Below are 24,700 nucleotides of genomic sequence, written 5' to 3'. Positions count from 1 at the left end.
CAAAGGTCATATATATGAGGGGGGGTGTACAAAGTGTTTCACAAACACATCTTGTTTCAGCTGGAATCAGAAAAAAGCTCTTAACAGTGAAATGGCTGTCCGACATCGCGTTTGTTATTATTTTATCAGGTTATTCTTACTGTTTCATGTTATTTGAGTGTTTCTCATGTTCTTAGTGTCTTATGTATGCTAAAACAGTTGTATTCATGTAGGAAAAGGAGCAAAATAGACAAAATTCAAGGAAATTGGCACCCCAGGGGCTGAAAAATCAACTATTTTTCTAAAAAATTAGGTCCAGACATGTTGGAAAAGGTATCTGCTGTGCAAGTAAGATGTATATCAGCATGAGTAGAGTGTTTATAAAAAGGAAAAAGGTTTGAAAGGTGTCTAAAAGGTTCCAAGAGACATTTAAAGAGTCTCTCACTCAGAACTCTGAATGCATGAATTCTCTGTGAAATAGAAGTAAAGTGTGCACTTTGGGTTAAGTGTTTGATATGAAGAAAGACAGTCTTTTTTGCAGTACAGTTGAGTGAAAACAGTGTGTTTTTGCCAGGAATAGTCCAAAATACTAGAAAAAGATGCTTTTGCAGAAATGAAAAAGAATAATTGATGTCCTTAAGTGGTAAATGACAAAAAAAAAATACACAGCCTACCTGTGAAATGTATTTTTTTAAGCTTTTACACTAACGTGCAGTGTGGAAATGGGCTTTGATGAGCTTAAATTTCATAATTTGGATGTAAATAACTGATCTGAAAAAGGGAGGTAATTCAAATATTAAAAAATGGCTATTTTCAGCTGGAATCCGCAAAAAGCTCTTACAGTGATTTGGCTGTCGGACATCCAGTTTGTTATTATTTTATCACGTTACTCTTACCGTTACATGTTATTTGAGTGTTTCTCATGTTCTAAGTGTCTTATGTATGCTTAAACAGTTGTATTAATGAAAGAAAAGGAGGAAAATAGACAAAAATCAAGGACATTGGCACTCCGCAGGCTGAAAAATCAACTATTTTTCTCAAAAATTAGGTCCAGACATGTTGGGAAAGGTATCGGCTGTGCAATTAAGATATATATAAGCATGAGCAGAGTGTTTACAGGGTTTCAAAAAGGTTCCAGGAGACATTTTAAGTGTGTCTCTCTTAGAACTCTGAAATCATGAATTATCAGTGTAATAGGAGGAAAGTGTCTCTTTGGGTTAAGTGTTTGGTGTGAAGAAAGGCAGTCTTTTTTGCAAAACAGTCGATTGAAAACAGTCTGTTTTTTTAGGAATTGTCTAAAATACTAGAAAAAGATGCTTTAACAGTTATGAAAAAGAGTAATTGGTGTCCTTAATTGGTAAATGACAATTTTTTTTTACACAGCCGGCCTGTGAAATGTATTTTTTTAAGATTTTACACCAACGTCCAGTCAAGAAATGGGCTTGGATGAGCTTAGTTTTCATAATTTGGATGTAAATAACTGATCTAAATAAGGGAAATGATTCAAATATTGAAAAATGGCTATTTATGTTCCCCAGTCTATTCTGGGGGACATATTGTTTTTGCCCTGTCTGTTGGTTTGTTCGTTGGTTTGTTTGTTTGCGTCAAACTTTTACATTTACCATAACTTAAGCAATATTAAAGATAGCAACTTGATATTTGGCAAGCATGTGTATCTCATGGAGCTGCACATTTTGAGTGGTGAAAGGTCAAGGTCAAAGTCATCCTTCAAGGTTAAAGGTCAAGGTCAAAGGTCAAATTTGGCAATATTGAAGATAGCAACTTGATATCTGGCATGCATGTGTACCTCATGGAGCTGCACATTTTGAGTGGTGAAAGGTCAAGGTCATCCGTCAATGTCAAAGGTCAAGTTCAAAGGTCATATATATGAGGGGGGGTGTACAAAGTGTTTCACAAACACATCTTGTTTCAGCTGGAATCAGAAAAAAGCTCTAACAGTGAAATGGCTGTCCGACATCGCGTTTGTTATTATTTTATCGGGTTATTCTTACTGTTTCATGTTATTTGAGTGTTTCTCATGTTCTTAGTGTCTTATGTATGCTAAAACAGTTGTATTCATGTAGGAGAAGGAGCAAAATAGACAAAATTCAAGGAAATTGGCACCCCAGGGGCTGAAAAATCAACTATTTTTCTCAAAAATTAGGTCCAGACATGTTGGAAAAGGTATCTGCTGTGCAAGTAAGATGTATATTAGCATGAGTAGAGTGTTTATAAAAAGGAAAAAGGTTTGAAAGGTGTCTAAAAGGTTCCAAGAGACATTTAAAGAGTCTCTCACTCAGAACTCTGAATGCATGAATTCTCTGTGAAATAGAAGTAAAGTGTGCACTTTGGGTTAAGTGTTTGATATGAAGAAAGACAGTCTTTTTTGCAGTACAGTTGAGTGAAAACAGTGTGTTTTTGCCAGGAATAGTCCAAAATACTAGAAAAAGATGCTTTTGCAGAAATGAAAAAGAATAATTGATGTCCTTAAGTGGTAAATGACAAAAAAAAAATACACAGCCTACCTGTGAAATGTATTTTTTTAAGCTTTTACACTAACGTGCAGTGTGGAAATGGGCTTTGATGAGCTTAAATTTCATAATTTGGATGTAAATAACTGATCTGAAAAAGGGAGGTAATTCAAATATTAAAAAATGGCTATTTTCAGCTGGAATCCGCAAAAAGCTCTTACAGTGATTTGGCTGTCGGACATCCAGTTTGTTATTATTTTATCACGTTACTCTTACCGTTACATGTTATTTGAGTGTTTCTCATGTTCTAAGTGTCTTATGTATGCTTAAACAGTTGTATTAATGAAAGAAAAGGAGGAAAATAGACAAAAATCAAGGACATTGGCACTCCGCAGGCTGAAAAATCAACTATTTTCTTCAAAAATTAGGTCCAGACATGTTGGGAAAGGTATCGGCTGTGCAATTAAGATATATATAAGCATGAGCAGAGTGTTTACAGGGTTTCAAAAAGGTTCCAGGAGACATTTTAAGTGTGTCTCTCTTAGAACTCTGAAATCATGAATTATCAGTGTAATAGGAGGAAAGTGTCACTTTGGGTTAAGTGTTTGGTGTGAAGAAAGGCAGTCTTTTTTGCAAAACAGTCGATTGAAAACAGTCTGTTTTTTTAGGAATTGTCTAAAATACTAGAAAAAGATGCTTTAACAGTTATGAAAAAGAGTAATTGGTGTCCTTAATTGGTAAATGACAATTTTTTTTTACACAGCCGGCCTGTGAAATGTATTTTTTTAAGATTTTACACCAACGTCCAGTCAAGAAATGGGCTTGGATGAGCTTAGTTTTCATAATTTGGATGTAAATAACTGATCTAAATAAGGGAAATGATTCAAATATTGAAAAATGGCTATTTATGTTCCCCAGTCTATTCTGGGGGACATATTGTTTTTGCCCTGTCTGTTGGTTTGTTCGTTGGTTTGTTTGTTTGCGTCAAACTTTTACATTTACCATAACTTATGCAATATTAAAGATAGCAACTTGATATTTGGCAAGCATGTGTATCTCATGGAGCTGCACATTTTGAGTGGTGAAAGGTCAAGGTCAAAGTCATCCTTCAAGGTTAAAGGTCAAGGTCAAAGGTCAAATTTGGCAATATTGAAGATAGCAACTTGATATCTGGCATGCATGTGTACCTCATGGAGCTGCACATTTTGAGTGGTGAAAGGTCAAGGTCATCCGTCAATGTCAAAGGTCAAGTTCAAAGGTCATATATATGAGGGGGGGTGTACAAAGTGTTTCACAAACACATCTTGTTTCAGCTGGAATCAGAAAAAAGCTCTTAACAGTGAAATGGCTGTCCGACATCGCGTTTGTTATTATTTTATCAGGTTATTCTTACTGTTTCATGTTATTTGAGTGTTTCTCATGTTCTTAGTGTCTTATGTATGCTAAAACAGTTGTGTTCATGTAGGAGAAGGAGCAAAATAGACAAAATTCAAGGAAATTGGCACCCCAGGGGCTGAAAAATCAACTATTTTTCTCAAAAATTAGGTCCAGACATGTTGGAAAAGGTATCTGCTGTGCAAGTAAGATGTATATCAGCATGAGTAGAGTGTTTATAAAAAGGAAAAAGGTTTGAAAGGTGTCTAAAAGGTTCCAAGAGACATTTAAAGAGTCTCTCACTCAGAACTCTGAATGCATGAATTCTCTGTGAAATAGAAGTAAAGTGTGCACTTTGGGTTAAGTGTTTGATATGAAGAAAGACAGTCTTTTTTGCAGTACAGTTGAGTGAAAACAGTGTGTTTTTGCCAGGAATAGTCCAAAATACTAGAAAAAGATGCTTTTGCAGAAATGAAAAAGAATAATTGATGTCCTTAAGTGGTAAATGACAAAAAAAAAATACACAGCCTACCTGTGAAATGTATTTTTTTAAGCTTTTACACTAACGTGCAGTGTGGAAATGGGCTTTGATGAGCTTAAATTTCATAATTTGGATGTAAATAACTGATCTGAAAAAGGGAGGTAATTCAAATATTAAAAAATGGCTATTTTCAGCTGGAATCCGCAAAAAGCTCTTACAGTGATTTGGCTGTCGGACATCCAGTTTGTTATTATTTTATCACGTTACTCTTACCGTTACATGTTATTTGAGTGTTTCTCATGTTCTAAGTGTCTTATGTATGCTTAAACAGTTGTATTAATGAAAGAAAAGGAGGAAAATAGACAAAAATCAAGGACATTGGCACTCCGCAGGCTGAAAAATCAACTATTTTTCTCAAAATTAGGTCCAGACATGTTGGGAAAGGTATCGGCTGTGCAATTAAGATATATATAAGCATGAGCAGAGTGTTTACAGGGTTTCAAAAAGGTTCCAGGAGACATTTTAAGTGTGTCTCTCTTAGAACTCTGAAATCATGAATTATCAGTGTAATAGGAGGAAAGTGTCACTTTGGGTTAAGTGTTTGGTGTGAAGAAAGGCAGTCTTTTTTGCAAAACAGTCGATTGAAAACAGTCTGTTTTTTTAGGAATTGTCTAAAATACTAGAAAAAGATGCTTTAACAGTTATGAAAAAGAGTAATTGGTGTCCTTAATTGGTAAATGACAAATTTTTTTTACACAGCCGGCCTGTGAAATGTATTTTTTTAAGATTTTACACCAACGTCCAGTCAAGAAATGGGCTTGGATGAGCTTAGTTTTCATAATTTGGATGTAAATAACTGATCTAAATAAGGGAAATGATTCAAATATTGAAAAATGGCTATTTATGTTCCCCAGTCTATTCTGGGGGACATATTGTTTTTGCCCTGTCTGTTGGTTTGTTCGTTGGTTTGTTTGTTTGCGTCAAACTTTTACATTTACCATAACTTATGCAATATTAAAGATAGCAACTTGATATTTGGCAAGCATGTGTATCTCATGGAGCTGCACATTTTGAGTGGTGAAAGGTCAAGGTCAAAGTCATCCTTCAAGGTTAAAGGTCAAGGTCAAAGGTCAAATTTGGCAATATTGAAGATAGCAACTTGATATCTGGCATGCATGTGTACCTCATGGAGCTGCACATTTTGAGTGGTGAAAGGTCAAGGTCATCCGTCAATGTCAAAGGTCAAGTTCAAAGGTCATATATATGAGGGGGGGTGTACAAAGTGTTTCACAAACACATCTTGTTTCAGCTGGAATCAGAAAAAAGCTCTTAACAGTGAAATGGCTGTCCGACATCGCGTTTGTTATTATTTTATCAGGTTATTCTTACTGTTTCATGTTATTTGAGTGTTTCTCATGTTCTTAGTGTCTTATGTATGCTAAAACAGTTGTATTCATGTAGGAAAAGGAGCAAAATAGACAAAATTCAAGGAAATTGGCACCCCAGGGGCTGAAAAATCAACTATTTTTCTAAAAAATTAGGTCCAGACATGTTGGAAAAGGTATCTGCTGTGCAAGTAAGATGTATATCAGCATGAGTAGAGTGTTTATAAAAAGGAAAAAGGTTTGAAAGGTGTCTAAAAGGTTCCAAGAGACATTTAAAGAGTCTCTCACTCAGAACTCTGAATGCATGAATTCTCTGTGAAATAGAAGTAAAGTGTGCACTTTGGGTTAAGTGTTTGATATGAAGAAAGACAGTCTTTTTTGCAGTACAGTTGAGTGAAAACAGTGTGTTTTTGCCAGGAATAGTCCAAAATACTAGAAAAAGATGCTTTTGCAGAAATGAAAAAGAATAATTGATGTCCTTAAGTGGTAAATGACAAAAAAAAAATACACAGCCTACCTGTGAAATGTATTTTTTTAAGCTTTTACACTAACGTGCAGTGTGGAAATGGGCTTTGATGAGCTTAAATTTCATAATTTGGATGTAAATAACTGATCTGAAAAAGGGAGGTAATTCAAATATTAAAAAATGGCTATTTTCAGCTGGAATCCGCAAAAAGCTCTTACAGTGATTTGGCTGTCGGACATCCAGTTTGTTATTATTTTATCACGTTACTCTTACCGTTACATGTTATTTGAGTGTTTCTCATGTTCTAAGTGTCTTATGTATGCTTAAACAGTTGTATTAATGAAAGAAAAGGAGGAAAATAGACAAAAATCAAGGACATTGGCACTCCGCAGGCTGAAAAATCAACTATTTTTCTCAAAAATTAGGTCCAGACATGTTGGGAAAGGTATCGGCTGTGCAATTAAGATATATATAAGCATGAGCAGAGTGTTTACAGGGTTTCAAAAAGGTTCCAGGAGACATTTTAAGTGTGTCTCTCTTAGAACTCTGAAATCATGAATTATCAGTGTAATAGGAGGAAAGTGTCTCTTTGGGTTAAGTGTTTGGTGTGAAGAAAGGCAGTCTTTTTTGCAAAACAGTCGATTGAAAACAGTCTGTTTTTTTAGGAATTGTCTAAAATACTAGAAAAAGATGCTTTAACAGTTATGAAAAAGAGTAATTGGTGTCCTTAATTGGTAAATGACAATTTTTTTTTACACAGCCGGCCTGTGAAATGTATTTTTTTAAGATTTTACACCAACGTCCAGTCAAGAAATGGGCTTGGATGAGCTTAGTTTTCATAATTTGGATGTAAATAACTGATCTAAATAAGGGAAATGATTCAAATATTGAAAAATGGCTATTTATGTTCCCCAGTCTATTCTGGGGGACATATTGTTTTTGCCCTGTCTGTTGGTTTGTTCGTTGGTTTGTTTGTTTGCGTCAAACTTTTACATTTACCATAACTTAAGCAATATTAAAGATAGCAACTTGATATTTGGCAAGCATGTGTATCTCATGGAGCTGCACATTTTGAGTGGTGAAAGGTCAAGGTCAAAGTCATCCTTCAAGGTTAAAGGTCAAGGTCAAAGGTCAAATTTGGCAATATTGAAGATAGCAACTTGATATCTGGCATGCATGTGTACCTCATGGAGCTGCACATTTTGAGTGGTGAAAGGTCAAGGTCATCCGTCAATGTCAAAGGTCAAGTTCAAAGGTCATATATATGAGGGGGGGTGTACAAAGTGTTTCACAAACACATCTTGTTTCAGCTGGAATCAGAAAAAAGCTCTAACAGTGAAATGGCTGTCCGACATCGCGTTTGTTATTATTTTATCGGGTTATTCTTACTGTTTCATGTTATTTGAGTGTTTCTCATGTTCTTAGTGTCTTATGTATGCTAAAACAGTTGTATTCATGTAGGAGAAGGAGCAAAATAGACAAAATTCAAGGAAATTGGCACCCCAGGGGCTGAAAAATCAACTATTTTTCTCAAAAATTAGGTCCAGACATGTTGGAAAAGGTATCTGCTGTGCAAGTAAGATGTATATTAGCATGAGTAGAGTGTTTATAAAAAGGAAAAAGGTTTGAAAGGTGTCTAAAAGGTTCCAAGAGACATTTAAAGAGTCTCTCACTCAGAACTCTGAATGCATGAATTCTCTGTGAAATAGAAGTAAAGTGTGCACTTTGGGTTAAGTGTTTGATATGAAGAAAGACAGTCTTTTTTGCAGTACAGTTGAGTGAAAACAGTGTGTTTTTGCCAGGAATAGTCCAAAATACTAGAAAAAGATGCTTTTGCAGAAATGAAAAAGAATAATTGATGTCCTTAAGGTAGCAGTACACGGTAGGAAGCAGAAATATGCGAATTGGCCCCGGTCAAAAAGTGAAATATTGGGAAAGGGTTGGTTTCAATGTCAAATTTGAGGGTAATAGGTCTTATTGTACCCCCAAATTGCATTAAATCCTAAGAATATGACCATTTTCAAATGCGAAACTGTGGAGGTCATGACCTCTTGTTGTTGTTGTGTTCTTTGTTACTCAGGAAGGGCAACAGCGGTAGGCATATTGTATTTTGGGTTCTTTTTAAGCTGGAATCGCTAGTAGGGTCACGCTGTGAATTATTGCGCGAAAACCACCTGGATACCTGGTATTTATTCATGGTTTGATGGGTTGTGCTATGTTTTGCGTGTAAAAATATCACTCCAAAAGAAGGCTATCATTACGTTTCATTCGTCCCCAGCCACTTTCGTACATGGTAAAAAGTTGATTTTGAAGCCCCTTTTTGCGGCCTTGTCATTCTTTCATTTTTGTCATTAGTATCACCTGTACAGGTTCCATATGCTATTTTTTTTATCTTAAATGTAAGTTTCAGACTACTTGTGTGCAGTGAATGTGTTTTTATGATTGCAGGTTCGTGGTTTTCTGAATTGAGCGTGGTGCAGATCAAGAAGGCGTCCGCGGCTCCGAGAGAGTGTGTGTCTACTGTGGTCTGCTACCGTAGCACGTGAGTGAAATCTCCACGCAGAGTTGTCGTTCCTTGCTCTCACATACTATGCTGGTTCCCGCCAAATGTCAGTGCGGACGTTAGTCTAGTCTTGGAGAATCTGTGAAAATCCGACAACGCAAAACTTTGTTTTACTTTAAACATAAAAGACCTGGTACGTAAAAGGACTGGTACATAAGGTGTCACATTGTATTTCAGAGGGTAACCACATACCATACTGTCTGCACAGCGTTACTCTGCCATAGGTTAATGGAGTAAGTTCAGTAACGCTGTGCAATTTGATGAGGCTATGGGCTATAGCCTCTTGAACAAGCTAACCCAAGTTGTATCGGGTGGTTATTTTATCGAACGCAACATGACATTTCAGTACCCACTTTAGGTTCCAGGTTTCATGTTATCGACAATAAGCTGCAGCTTTGAATGATCTATTGAATATGTTTAACTAAATACCTTATCACCGATCAAGACAGCGATTTTTTTGTCCAACTGGGAAAGTACCCGTACCAGTCCAATTGGGAAAACTTGAGTCGTGAAATCCTGAAAATTGGGAAATTGGTGTATTTGATTTTATGCTCCCAAATACTTTAGAATTGACAACGAAGTGTTTTCAAGCTGTCAATATTATATTTACCTAGGTTCAAACCATAGAGCTGCATAGGAAAACTAACAAAATGTTGCATTTTCCAAAAAATAATTTTTTTTTTTTTTTTTTTTACCTTAAATTGCGATTTTTTGGACAGCAATTGGGAAATTTGCAGTTTTTTCGTAATTGGGAAAGTGCTGTTTACCGGTACTTTATAAAGAAGGAAAAAAATCTCTGAAAGATGTGTATTTGAGTAAAAACTAAACTTAGATTTTTTTTTAAATGCTTCAACATGCTGGTGCATGCTCACATATGTTAAGTATAAGATAATAGATTTATACATAACGGAAGTATTCTACTTTCCTACGTTTCCTGTTTTGTTTATTTTATTTAGTTCTCCCGTTTCATTCAATTTCTTGGAGTTAAATTACCTATTGAACATTCGTTTAAATAAATATACAATCAACGTATAAAGATGCGTATTTGAGTAAAATAAATTTTGACTTTCAGAAAACAAACTATGATTTTCAGGAAACAAATATCACAGGCTGTCTCATACACACATAAGGGATTTATATGTATGAATTAATATACCTTAAACACGGGGGAAAAAAGGCAGTTTTTGATAAAAATGGATTTGAGACTTTAGCGAAGTCTGCCTTAACTTCCTCATAATATACCTGTATGATTTCTGCAAGTAAGTATTGTTGACTTACATTATTCACGCAGAAAAACTTAACATGTCATCGTCCGAGCACTGGCGCAGACAAGGCAATGATGTTTATGCCAGCGTGGAAGGAGGAATGGCACCATCACTGCAGATTCAGAGATTTCAGAAGGCAATTCAGTGCTACCAGAAAGCATTTGATGTGGCAAAAACTGAGGCAGACAGTTCTTCAGCGGCCAAAAATATTGGTACATTATCACCGCGTTAAGTGATCGGACTGTCTGTCCATCTGTCCGTCACACTTTGCGTTTAGGTTTCGAAAAATGCTAACTTCTATGCTGCTTCAGATAGCAATTTCATATTTGGCACGCATGTGTATATGAACAAGGCCTTTCCATACGCACACAAATTTTGACCCCTGTGACCTTGAACTTAGTGTCCGCGCTTAGGTTTCGAAATCTGCGTTTAGGTTTAGAAAAAAGCTCATAACTGCTATCAAGCGTTTATAGGGGGCATAAGTCATCCTATGGTGACAGCTCTTGTTCTTTAAACTATATATTATGTATTATAAATACGGCTAATTATTACTGCATAATATTGACTACTTAAAAGATAAATCTGAAGTTAAACAGCATTTTATTCCATTAAAAAAACACAAGCCAATGCCTAATGTGTTCTGGTGAGGTTTTGAAATTGCTATTTTATTGCATTATTTACACAAATGTTGCAGAAAATGTTCTAGTTGCGATATATTTCGCACTTGAATGTGAGAGAAGGATCATCAACAATTAAAAAATCTTCTTTCTGATTTGTTGAATCATATATGGCACTACCATCTTTGCCATGAAAATTATTCGCTTTATTTTTTAATGTGTTTTTGCCTGCTGCACAACATGTTCACATTTGGAAGATACTAATATTATTAATACTTTTGCAAAATTGAAGATAGCAACTTGATATTTGGCATGCATGTTTATCTCATGGAGCTGCACATTTTGAGTGGTGGAAGGTCAAGGTCATCCTTCACAAGGTCAAGGTCATCCTACAATGTCAAACATCATATAAGGGGACATTGTGTTTCACAAACACATCTTGTTGTCAATTTACCAAAACGTGAAAAGGCCCCTTTAACAAGAATTTTTCCTCACAAAAGAACATAACTTTAAATCACCATTGGGTAATGTCAAAAACAATATGGTCCAATTTTGTCTGCAGCGATATTTAACATTTGGTGAAGATTCTTTAACATAAACTAAAAAGTGACGGTGTCCTTAGTTTGATGACAAATTATAATTCACAAAATGTATTACTTAAATTTTAAGCTGAAAGAGTCAAGTTTCTGTGTGTATGATTCTTAATTATAATTGTGTGATTTGAATTCAGTTTCTCGTGGTTATACTTAAAACAATAACAGTTTTAGTTCATTCAAAAGTTTCTAAAATCTTCCAAAGTTTCATTAGCTGAGAGACATTGTTTCCACCTTTTTGGTACCTCACCAGAGACATTGTTTCCACCTTTTTGGTACCTCACCAGAGAGACATTGTTTCCACCTTTTTGGTACCTCACCTAGCTGAGAGACATTGTTTCCACCTTTTTGGTACCTCACCAGAGCACTGACCTATGGCATATTGTCAAAGATAAAAATAAAATCATCTGTTGTTGGTCAAGCTTTGGTCTTACATTCTTTTATTGATCATTATATGTTGATTGTCCTTCAATGTAGACGCATTATTCCCTCTTGTCCATACACAGGCCATATTGTTTTGCAAAACATCCTCTTGCAACAATATATTTAAATTATGTTCTAGGTAAATATATACCTCGAGAACATCACACACCATGCTATAGTATTTTGCACATGCACAGAGTGATGAAAGGTGCAGCATATTTATATATCATTGCATTTAATATTTATTATATTAACAACACAAATAAATATCCTTTTGAATCAACGAGTGCATGATCACCCCGCATGTTTAATTAAACAAACCCGACTTGAACATTGTTACAAGGGCAAGTAAAAAACATTTTGACACGCTGAAAATCACTGACACTTAATATAAAGGACGAGTGCCTTAAATTAAAATGTGCTCCTTCATTAAATAATGTTTTCCGTTTCGGTGAGCAATGTTTGTGGTATATAAGGTTTATCTGTCACACAGTCATTATCTCCACGTTTTTTGGAGAAAAAGTGGGGATATTGTATTGATCTCCGTCTGTCCGTCCGTCCGTCCTTCCCACTATCTCCTCCTACACTATTAGCACTAGAACCTTGAAACTTACACACATTGTAGATATGAGCATATGTGCGACCCTGCACTATATGGAATTTTGATCTGACCCCTGGGTCAAAAGTTATGGGGGGTGGGGCCAGGTCAGAGATTTTCACTAATTTTTATGTCCCCCACCCACTATAGTGGGGGACATATTGTTTTTGCCCTGTCTGTCTGTTGGTCTGTTTGCTCCAACTTTAACATTTGCAATAACTTTTTCAATATTAAAGATAGCAACTTGATATTTGGTATGCACGTGTATCTCATGGAGCTGCACATTTTGAGTGCTGAAAGGTCATGGTCATCCTTCAAGGTCAGAGGTCAAATATATGTGGCCAAAATCGATCATTTTATGAATACTTTTGCAATATTGAAGATAGCAACTTGATATTCGGCATGCATGTGTATCTCATGGAGCCGCACATTTTGAGTGGTGAAGGTCAAGTTCAAGGTCATCCTTCAAGGTTAAAGGTAAAAAAATAAATAAAAATTCAAAGCGGCGCAGAAGGGGACATAGTGTTTCTGACAAACACATTTCTTGTTTTATATAATTTTACATTTACTTCTTCATTTCTACAGGGATTTACTTCAAATTGATACTGAACCTCTCTTATGACAATACGGTCAATCGCAACTATGCATGGTACCATTACCAACCCTGGGGCACCCTGCCCACATAGACCACACCCACCCGAAATTGCCTTTTACTATAACTTCTTTATTTCTACACTGATTCACTTCTAATTGATACTGGACTTCTCTTATGACAATACAGTCAATCCCAACTATGCATGGCCCCATTACAAACCATGGGGCGCCCAGCCCACATAGACCACACCCACATAGACCACACCCACCCAAAATTGCATTTTATTATAATTTCTTCTTTTCTACACCAATTCACTTCAAATTGATACTGAACTTCTCTTATGACAACACGGTCAATCTCAACTATGCATGGTACCATTACCAACCCTGGGGCACCCCGCCCACATAGACTACACCCACCCAAAATTGCCTTTTACTATAACTTCTTTATTTCTACACCGATTCACTTCTAATTGATACTGGACTTCTCTTATGACAATACAGTCAATCTCAACTATGCATGGCCCCATTACCAACCCTGGGGCGCCCCTGTGTCAAATATTAGACGTGGGGATACGCGTCGGCCTCTGCCTCGCCATTTCTAGTTACAAATGATTTTGTTCCCAGTAGTACAGACCTCCATGCCATTTATAGACATAAAGCACCTCCAAATAAGGAAATTCAGAAAAATGTGCTTTTCACTTGGGATTGGGGATCAACATGTAAACAAAGGGATTTATTGAGTTTCTATTCACACAACAGGAAGGGCGAGTTGGCGCTGTGCCAAGGTGCATGCTGCGTCGGGTGCCTATTTGTCACAGTATTGCTACACGCTGCTCCACTTATGCAAGGAAGCCTTGAAAAACTTCTCCTTTGCCTACATACGTGGCTTCAATGTGATGCCACACAACTGGGTCACAGGTACACTGTTTAAGTGTTCCAGTGGCTAAGCTAGATGTGTAATAGCTATGGAATATTAAATGATTGATAGTCTGGTACCTATACATATGTATGTAGAATAATATAAATGTTATCAATTAAGATGTCTTCTTAGTTCACAAATTTTCTATCAATTTATTTTAGAGTTGGTTATGTTCTGTAATATGTATTGGAGCTATATCATTATAAAATTGTTTAAGCCTTTACTAGCCTTCAAAGATTTGCAGGTAGTACCCATTCATACATACTGGTATGCCAATATTTCAGCTTAATTCAATGACTTGATCTAAGTCTGAAAAACGAGAAAAAAGTTAAGAGATGGTAGAAGAATTTCACAGAAAAAATAAGAATGATTTAGATACTTAAAACAACACATGGTCTAATAATGTAGAAGGCTGAGTAAGTAAAACAGCTGTTTAAGTACAACGAGGGTAAAAATAGTGTATATGATACTAGTATGTAAAGATACTTAAGTTTTACACTTAACCGTCAACGTGTGTTGTTTTGTTATCTTGTTCAAGATATTTTGAGTTCCTGCCGAGCATGTTGGGAAGATGTTGCAGAAAACATGCTCAATGTCCTAGATATTGACCTCCGATGTCAGGCATTGTATGACGTAACCATGGCAATAGAAATTAAAGAAATCAAAGGTGAAGCCTTTTACAAGTTGGCAGAGTGCCATTTTCAACGGGGTATTCTTGCTATTCAGGTAGATTCCATGTTATTTCGAACATCAAATAGAATATTTTTATGTACGTTTATAGTTTTTTCCCAGGCCCTTTTTGCTGCGCCATGCCGCCTTTAATAAGCACCACTCTGCCCTTTTCAAAGCAAAAACCGCCATGGGCCCTTATTGATAAATCTTTATTGCCCCTTGACCAAACTTCAAAGCCAACTAGTATCAGAGTATGGCCCCAGGCAGCGAAGATTCACACAGTTGTGTATGAGTAATGCAGGAAGACAAAGATTTTCGTATCTGCAGTTTAAAAAAATCATTAATGCTTCTAATGACTAATATTTTCACTTCGCAAACCTTCAAAAAAGGAACAATTAATGTATTGTATGATCCAAATAGATAGGTTTTCTTAAATTAAGTCTATTGCCCAAGATTGAGTCATGTCCCCTTAAAGTTGAACATTCTTCTTAAATTGAAGCTTCTTTCAGAACAAGGACTTCAAGAAGTGTTTATGTGTGCTGCGTGACTGCTACATGCCATTGAATGAGGCTGAGAGACTGAGTCATGATACGCACACGAAGTCAAAGGTAAAGGTCCTGGAGGCAGATGTTCAGATGCACATGAGTATGGCAGAGTCCATGCAGGCCAGGCAGATAGGTGAGTATTATGTATTCTATGTTTATGGCAGATCCCACGCAGGCATGGCAGATAGGTTACTCATAAATATGTCAAGATGTTTGTCAGAGTCAATGTAGGTCAGACAGATAGGTGAGTCATATACATCCCAGACGTATTGCAGAGGCAATGTAGGAGAAGAAGATAGATGCGTCATATATATCACACATGTATGGCAGAGTCAATGTAGGTCAGACAGATAGGTGAGCCATATGTATCACACATGTATTGCAGAGTCAATGCAGGTCAGACAGATAGGTGAGTCATATATATCACACATGTATGGCAGAGTCAATGCAGGTCAGACAGATAGGTGAGTCATATATATCACACATGTATGGCAGAGTCAATGCAGGTCAGACAGATAGGTGAGTCATATATATCACACATGTATGGCAGAGTCAATGTAGGTCAGACAGATAGGTGAGTCATATATATCACACATGTATGGCAGAGTCAATGTAGGAGAGGCAGAAAGGTGCGTCATAAAGATGACATGTGTATGACATTCTAGTCAGATAGATCTCTGCATACCTTGTGTTATTAAATATATGAAAGAGATAGCTAAGATGTTGAGTTGATGTTGGCGCTGAACAAGATAAACATTACTTTTTTAAATGCTTTATTTGTATTCTGTTTATCTCCGTATTTCAGTTGTTATGCCCCCGGAATGATCGGGGGCATATTGTTTTTGACCTGTCTGACATTCCGCCATTCTGTCCCAAAACTTTAACCTTGGTTAAAGTTTTGCGATAAATTTTGAAATATTGAACATAGCAACTTGATATTTGGCATGAATGTGTATCTCATGGAACTGCACATTTAGAATGGTGAAAGGTCAAAGGTCAACAAAACAAATCAAAGCGGCACATTTGGGGGCATTGTGTTTCTGACAAAAACATCTCTTGTTTTGATTTTTAATTTAACTTAAGAAAACTACAACTTAAGAAAACTACAAATAATAACAATCAACATGAATTTTTTAGCTCACCTGATTGCTCAGTTGAGTTTTTGTGATCGGTCTTTGTCCGTCATCTGTCTGTCGTCCACATTTGGTTCGGAAACACTCTAGAGGCTACATTGTCCGATCTTCATGAAACTTGGTCAGAAGATTTGTCCCAATGATACCTCGATCGAGTTTGAAACTGGGTCATGCTGGGTCAAAAACTAGGTCACTAGGTAAAAAAAAGAGAAAAACCTTGTAAACACTGTAAGAGTCACATTTTATGCCCAATCTTCATGTAACTTTTTCAAAATGTTTGTCTTAATGACATATTAGTTGAGTTCAAAAGTGGTTCCGGTCCGTTGAAAAACATGGCCGCCAGTGGGCGGGGCAGTTTTCCTTATTTGGCTATAGAGAAACCTTATAAACATTCTAGAGGCCACATTTCTTGTCCAATCTTTATGAAACTTGGTCAGAAGATTTGTCCCAATGATACCTCGCTCGAGTTCGAAACTGGGTCATGCTGGGTCAAAAACTAGGTCATTAGGTAAAAAAAAGAAAAGCCTTTTAAACACTGTAGAAGTCACATTTCATGCCCAATCTTCATGTAACTTCGTCAAAATGTTTGTTTTTATGATATGTTGGTTGAGTTCAAAAGTGGTTCCGGTCCGTTGAAAAACATGGCCACCAGTGGGTGGGGCATTTCTTATTTGGCTATAGAGAAACCTTGTAAACACTCTAGAGGCAACATTTCTAGGTCCAAATCTTACAAAAACCTTGTAAACACATGTAGAATTACTTGCAAATGTTTGCATTGCAAAAAAAACATGCAAATGGACAGTACTCAATCAGAATTAATCATATGCTCACACTGCAAAAGTAAACAAGAGAACCAATCTAATATGCTCTCGAGTACTGAATTTTCAACTACCAGTAAGCAATGAACAAGGCCTTGTAAAAAAAGGTGAGCAAACTAGGGCCATATTGGCCCTCTTGTTTAGCTATATCTTTTTGTCCCAATTGTAATAAGCCAGTGTGTAGGTAAGTTGTAAACAGGCAAACGCTATGAATTAATATAAAAAGAGAGTGCGTGTGAGTTTAGAGAAACAGTTTAAGAGTTTAAAAATATGCATGAATTAAGGTGATAATATGTTTGCATGTAGAAATTAGGTGTTATTTAGAAGTATGTATGTAAGTTAGGGGTGAGATACCCGGGAAACATATTCAAACACAGAAGAGTGATTTTGAGGTTAACAAGTAAATAAGGACTAATGTAAATGTGTAAATATGCAATTATGTATACTATTGTTTCATTGCAGGCGATGAGATGTTTGAGGCTGTTGTAAGAAATGAAGAGACACTGAATATAGACATGGTGTGGGAGGTGATAGACTGGTACAAGCAGGCAACACTCAGAACTAGGTAATGTGATAGACTGGTACAAGCAGGCAACACTCAGAACTAGGTAATGTGATAGACTGGTACAAGCAGGCAACACTCAGAACTAGGTAATGTGATAGACTGGTACAAGCAGGCAACACTCACAACAAGGTAATGTGATGGACTGGTACTAGCAGGTAACACTCAGAACTAGGTAATGTGATAGACTGGTACAAGCAGGCAACACTCAGAACTAGGTAATGTGATAGACTGGTACAAGCAGGCAACACTCAGAACTAGGTAATGTCTGAACATAAACTGATTTATGTCTGAATATAAACTGATTAACATCTGAATATATACTGGGTTATGTCTGAAAACATATTTCTAGTTATGTATAATATAGACTGTGTTACATCTACGTCGAGATATTCGTCAAAACCATTCATATTTTTAAACTTAAAGTGATATTATGGGCATTTTTCACTGTTGAATTGAGCTGAAATAATTAACAGGTCAAAACAGAAAGTTAAAATGTGGTTACTGACCAATTATCTTCAACTTGCTACCAGTTGTTTATTAAAATATATAATATATTCAATAATTTACGTGACTCACCCAGTCCTCTAAGCCGAAATGATCCATAAAACAAAATTGTGTCGTATGCACGAATCTGCACTAAAACATTGTCAAACAAAAGTGCAGTCGATATTCAAATGCATTATTTTATTCTTTCCGGGATATTGCTTTAGTATGTTGATGCTGCATAAACAAATATAAGTTCATATGAAGTGAAAACATGTAAAATAAACAACAGCTGCGATAGACACCTATAAACTGTTAGATGCCCATAATATCACTTTAAGAATAAACATGGACTAACTGGACTAAAAAACACATGCGCCTTTGTTTGTTTTCTGGGTAGCATTGCAGCGTAAAATATTTTGTAATCTAAAATATAGAATATTTCAATTATAAAGGAAGAATACAAAGTTAAACTAGAAATGGCGCGGCAGAGGCCGACGCATATCCCCACGCCGCATGTTTGACACAGGGGGGCCCCAGGGTTGGTTATGGGGCCATGCATAGTTGAGATTGACCGTATTGTCATAAGAGATGTTCAGTATAAATTTGAAGTAATTCAATGTAGAAATGAAGAAGTTGATGTAAAATAACCTAAAAAATGAGTGAAAATCTATACCTTAATTTCTCTTCCTCATCCTGCTCTCCTTACAAATCTAATAATGAATCAACTTCACTATAGTCAATTATGTACATGTCATCCTAATTGGAATGACTTATGAGATGGCTGAACATGCTCTCTTATAGCCAATCTTCTTGCTCCTGTTTTGAAAAGGTTATGTTTTGAGGTTAAATAGTTGACATTTTGACAGATTTTCAGTAACGAGTCTAAAATTTTAATTGCACAAATTGAAAGTTTCAGCCCTTTTATAAATTTTTGAGGCTCTATTCCATGAGTTTCTCATGCTTTTTATGCTTGACTGCATTCTATCTCTTCTCTCATATACAGGTGTCCCTTTGCGCCAATTTTTAGCTCCACTGGCCAAAGGCCAGCGGGGCTTATGTCATGGTCCTGTGTCCGTCGTGTGTGCGTCCGTGCGTTAACTTTTTTTTAAACATCTTCTCCTAAACTACTGGTCCAATTCTGATGAAATTTATCAGGAATGTTCCTGTGGTGAACTTCTTTCAAATTTGTTCAAATGATGCCCCTGGGGTCAAATTTGACCCTGCCCCTCGAGGTCAAAAAATTGAAAATTTGGTTATATAAGGCCTATTTTGTGCAAACTTTATAAATCTACTTGTCCATAACCATTGGGCCTAGGGCTACCAAATTTGGTATATAGTGACACCTTATAGTCCTCTACCAAGTTTGTTCAAATTATGCCCCTGGGGTCAAATTTGACCCTGCCCTGGGGGGTCAACAAATTGAAAACTTGCTTATATAAGGCCTATTTTGTGCAAACTTTAAAAATCTTGTTGTCGATAACCATTGGGCCTAGGGCTACCAAATTTGCTATGTAGTGACATCTTAGAGTCCTCTACCAAGTTTGTTCAAATTATGCCCCTGGGGTGAAATTTGACCCTTCCCGGGGGGGTCAAAAAATTGAAAATTTGTTTAAATAAGGCCTATTTTGTGCAAACTTTTAAAATCTGCTTGTCCATTACCATTGGGCATAGGGCTACCAAATTTGGTATGTAGTGACATCTTATAGTTCTCTACCAAGTTTGTTCAAATTATGCCCCAGGGGTCAAATTTGACCCTGCCCCGGGGAGTTAAAAAATTGAAAATTTGCTTATATAAGGCCTATTTTATGCAAACTTTAAATATCTGCTCGTCCATTACCATTGGGCCTAGGGCTACCAAATTTGCTATGTAGTGACATCTTATAGTCTTCTACCAAGTTCGTTCAAATTATGCCCCTGGGGTCAAATGTGACCCTGCCCCGGGGAGTCAAAAAATGGAACATTTGCTTATATAAGGCCTATTTTGTGCAAACTTTAAAAATCTTCTTGTCCGTAACCATTGGGCCAAGGGCTACCAAATTTGGTATGTAGTGACATCTTATAGTCCTCTACCAAGTTTGTTCAAATTATGCCCCTGGGGTCAAATTTGACCTTACCCTGGGGTGTCAAAAAATTGAAAATTTGCTTATATAAGGCCTATTTTGTGCAAACTTTTAAAATCTGCTTGTCCATAACCGTATGGCATAGGGCTACCAAATTTGGTATGTAATGACATCTTATAGTCCTCTACTAAGATTGTTCAAATTAAGCCCCTGAGATCAAATTTGACCGTTCCTCAGGGGTCACAAAATTGAACATATGCTTATATTGGGCCCATTTTGTGCAAACTATAAAAACTTCTTGTCCATAACCATTGGGCCTATTTCTACCAAATTTGGTAGGTAGTGACATCTTATAGTCCTCTACCAAGTTTGTTCAAATTAAGCCCCTGGGAACAAATTTGACCTTGCCCCAGCGGTCACAAAAATGAACATATGCTTAAATAAGGCCTAGTTTGTGCAAACTTTAAAAATCTTCTTGTTCTTAATTATAGAGCCTAGGGCTACTAAATTTGGTATTTAGTGATATCTAATAGTCCTCTACCAAATGTGTTCAAATTATTCCCCTGGGTTCAAATTTGACCCGGCCCAGGGGGTCACAAAACTGAACATGACGTTTACCAGTGGAGATTACTGCGGCCGTTTGGCTGTGACCAACAACAACATCATCATCTTGTAAACCTGAGATAAAACCCTGTCATTTAGTGCCATTTTAGGTCAGATGGTGACTGCTTACAAATACATTGAAGTAAGAACATGTGTTATGAATGTTTTTCTTATAAACTGAAAAAAGTTGGGTTTTATTTAAATATGTCGAAAGTGACCATATATCTGGATGAAAATATTTTGGATGACATGTTAATTTCATGTCTTTTTTGTAGTGTTTAAACCAGTTTAATAATATATTATTGATTTTAAAAACACAACTTCCATGAACATAATTATTTCAAGAAAAGTCAATATATGATACTGCACGGTAAACTCAAACTTTGTATAAAAGAGAAGGTGTTGAAATTAATGAAGTGCAATGTTCTTAACTATCGTATATGCTTCTTTTTAATAACTAATGATTCATTGTTCCATTTGTGAATCGTGACTCATGAATTGTGGATATGATTGTCAATTGCTCAACAATCCATATATATTTCTGACCATTTTATAATTTTCTTAATATAAGTTATGAATTGATCTTAGAAGTCAAATGTATTACTTAATTAAATACATTTATAAATATAAAGAAATAATCTTTAGATTATCATAATATTCTCAGGCCTGTTGGTCTTAGAGATGTGCGGCAATTTCTCCTTTTATCACAATTATTTCTACCCTACCTGATCATTTCCTTCATATTCAATTTTAATTAAATTGACTTATGCAACCTCTCTCAAATTGGGAAAGTCCAAAATGTGTCATTTGGTAAAGGGTTAAGGCATTTTGATTCCTATGGGTCTTGTGAATCTGTTTCAAATCAAATGCGTAGATTTGATCTTCAGCATCTAAAAATATGTGAAATAGAAAGAACGACAATATCTTTTGGAGAGATAAATGTACCTAAGTTATAAGCAACAATTCCCGGGCTTTTAAGTCTGTTTAGTTAACATGGTAGTAACTTTTTCCATATATAAAAATGCTCACCCTTCCAACTTTAAACGCCAGGTGGGACGAAGGATAGAAAGAGAAAGTCAAATGCTTGAGTACATTTCAATCCATGCGCATTGCACGTTTTTTCGCAAAGAAAAAACAGTGGAGCGATACAGGGCCATCATGGCCCTCTTGTTTCTTATCCCTTGTATAAACATTAGATGGATGAGCTAAACCATTTCACAGATGAGTTAACACAAACAATTGAATACTTAATACATCTCTGCACCACCTCTGTGTACTCTATGCGCCACTTTGATTTATTTATTTTTTTATATCATTTGGCAGGTTATTTACTTACCTCCCTTTAAAGCTTATTACTTCCCTTGGATTTGTTTCTTTGACCTTGAAGGATGACCTTGACCTTAACCTTTAACCACTCAAAATGTGCAGCTCCATAAGATACACATGCATGCCAAATATCAAGTTGCTATCATCAATATTGCAAAAGTTATGGCCAATGCACCATACCGGGGGCATAAAAATAAGTGAAAATCTCTGACCCGGCCCCACCCAAACCCCCATAACTTTTGACCCAGGGGTCAAATCAAAATTGCGAATAGGGCAGGGTTGCACATACGCTCATAGCTACCATGTGTGTAAGTTTCAAGGTTCTAGTGCTTATAGTGTAGGAGGAGATAGTGTCCAGGACGGACGGAAGACGGGAGATAACCACAATATCCCAATTTTTCTCCGATAAAAATAAAAAAACATAACAGTGCAATTCACAGAGTATTCTTGAAAATATTAAGACTAAGAATGGTTTGGCAAATACTAGTGCTGGTTTTCTTCTGCCGGGACTAAACATAGGCCTTTCCGTCAAGGGTTAATATTAAAAATGATGCATTTTGGTATACATGTATTTCAATTACCTTCAGACATTTATTTCCAGATCTCAGTTTTGTCGATATATTTTTTCCAAAAAGAATGTTTGGCCCTTTTTTCCCAAATCAAGAAAAAAAGCCGCGTTAACACCCATTGTGACATTCTCATCCAAGGAATATCACCGAGGTTGAGCTGGAGGCGATAGCAGTGAGTCGTATCGGGCGCGTGTATGATCGGGTGTTGAAGTTGAAGCAACGAGCCAAGGATTATTACAAGCTTGCTGTAGAACTCGCTCACGCTATGTCCCCACGCACATTCGTACAGGAAGGTAGGATAATATTAGTTACAAAACTCCATAAGGTGTGAAATAGATAAATATGTCACATTGTATGGACCAAGTTAGAACAATATAACACATATATGAGGGGTATATATATATATATATATCATATATTAGAAGGTACCATTCTTTTCCCCAGCATTAAGATAATATCAGGACTTAACGGTCTTAACCCAGCTATACTAAACTTTATCTAATTTTATTTGTGTTATTTATTTATTCTTTATTTGACTGAACGAATAAAAAAAACTTTCCGAGCTGATATGAAACTCTCCTGAAAAATATGGAAAAATATACTGTCAGCATGTGAGCCAGCTTGCAGTATTCTTTTCGCGGTTTGATAAAATAAGATCCTACATCTCGCACACAGTTTGTGGTCCAATTGAATATGAGTGGCGTCACTGATCAGGCAGTATTTATGAATGAAATCTCCAGTTGTAAAGACACACCTCCGCATTTGACCAATGAAATCACTCGTGTGTTTAAAATGTCAGTTAGTTGAAATGTATGTAAACAAAGGTTTCAAACGGCGCTGAACAGTTAGTTTTGATGCATAATGTAACGGCAAGCACAGTAATAATGTTTTTTTTTCATAAGTTTTATTGAATTATGGTATCGAGGTTAGTGCACTTTGCAGGGAAAATGCCCTTTACTCCGTGAAGATTTCAGTCTTAAATACTGCCTGATCAGTGTCAACTGGGTCATGCGAGTTGTGTATCATGTTATTTCTTAAAAGTTGACCCATCATTTGTAAAAATATTGCAAGACAAATACATTTCCAGAAAGGAAATTCATTTCTGCGTTGAATAAGCCCAAGATCGTGAAAATCGCTGCAAAATTGATGAAGTAATGGCTGTTCAAAACGATGCACCCCGTTTTCGGATGATTTTTAGTTGCATACCTTGTTATATAAATTTTGATAGTGAAATTTTTTTTTTTCAGAAAAGTTAATTTTTCGTTATAATATGATTATTTATCATTCAAAATGATGTTTTCATTAATTAATATCATAGCCACACGCTAATCACCTGTGGTTATGAGAGTAGTTTAACATATATTTATTTGATATGCACACTGAAAAGCAAATGACATTGACTAACATGATGGTGAAACGTGTGTGAAGTTGCATTTTTCATATATTTTAATATTTTATCACTCTGTTCCTTTTCCCCTGATTTCCTGTAATTTTCTAACCGGTTAGGAAAGATTCATGTTTGACTTGTATAGATATACAGCATGTGCAGGTAGAAAACTAAGGATGCTAGCGTGTGTTAAATTGTGAGGTAAACGAGAATTCTTCACATTTACGAGCACATTGAAAGCAACTGAATGGACAACTTATACATGGGTGAATAGTTGTTTGTGCATGCAAACTGTAGGTTTTCTAAGCCTCTCAAAATGAACTGATCTGTATTCAACAGTAGTTTATATATATTTATCTTTGGGAAACATTGTCAGTAGTGACCATAGAAGTATTCCATTCCAGACTGGTATATAGAGGCAACACAGGTGCTAGCTAAGTACCAATCAGAAACAGTGCAGTCAGAAGAAAAACAACAAAACCTAGAGAAAGCTGAAATCCTGAAAGAGCTCACCGGAGAAATGAAACAACTGAAGGAACTCGAGAATAAAGACAACACAGAGTTTCTCACATTCATCTATAAGACTTTCCCGCCTAAGAAGGAGAACCAGTGCCTCGTGTTGCCAACGTCTAAAGACGACGACTGGCGTAAAAAGATGAAGAAATCAATGCAGAGGGCGGTCATTCATTACCACCCAGACAGCGTGGATGAGAAAATGCATGGCAAGAAGTGGAAAGTGCTCTGTGAGGAGATTACGAAGTGTTGTACCCGCCGATACGAATACATGACTTGCCTGTTTGAATGA

At 36.3% G+C, this 24,700-nt stretch overlaps 1 protein-coding gene across 1 annotated transcript in view; it reads left to right on the top strand.

Annotated features, from left to right (window-relative positions):
• The window catches only part of LOC127854512 (uncharacterized), a 40,087-nt gene extending 15,387 nt beyond the window's left edge, over positions 1-24,700 (top strand). The window contains exons 2-9 of the mRNA XM_052389576.1: positions 8,605-8,698; positions 10,011-10,196; positions 13,572-13,730; positions 14,270-14,457; positions 14,913-15,081; positions 17,362-17,464; positions 22,647-22,801; positions 24,300-24,700. Coding sequence (XP_052245536.1) covers positions 10,022-10,196; positions 13,572-13,730; positions 14,270-14,457; positions 14,913-15,081; positions 17,362-17,464; positions 22,647-22,801; positions 24,300-24,700 — 1,350 coding nt within the window. The 5' untranslated portion in view covers positions 8,605-8,698; positions 10,011-10,021. The remainder of the gene's footprint in view (positions 1-8,604; positions 8,699-10,010; positions 10,197-13,571; positions 13,731-14,269; positions 14,458-14,912; positions 15,082-17,361; positions 17,465-22,646; positions 22,802-24,299) is intronic.

Source organism: Dreissena polymorpha, chromosome 13 (assembly GCF_020536995.1).
Source record: "Dreissena polymorpha isolate Duluth1 chromosome 13, UMN_Dpol_1.0, whole genome shotgun sequence".
Taxonomy (NCBI): Eukaryota; Metazoa; Mollusca; class Bivalvia; order Myida; family Dreissenidae; genus Dreissena; species Dreissena polymorpha.
Note: the sequence above shows the minus strand (reverse complement) of the source record. Positions and strands in the feature narration are given on the sequence as shown.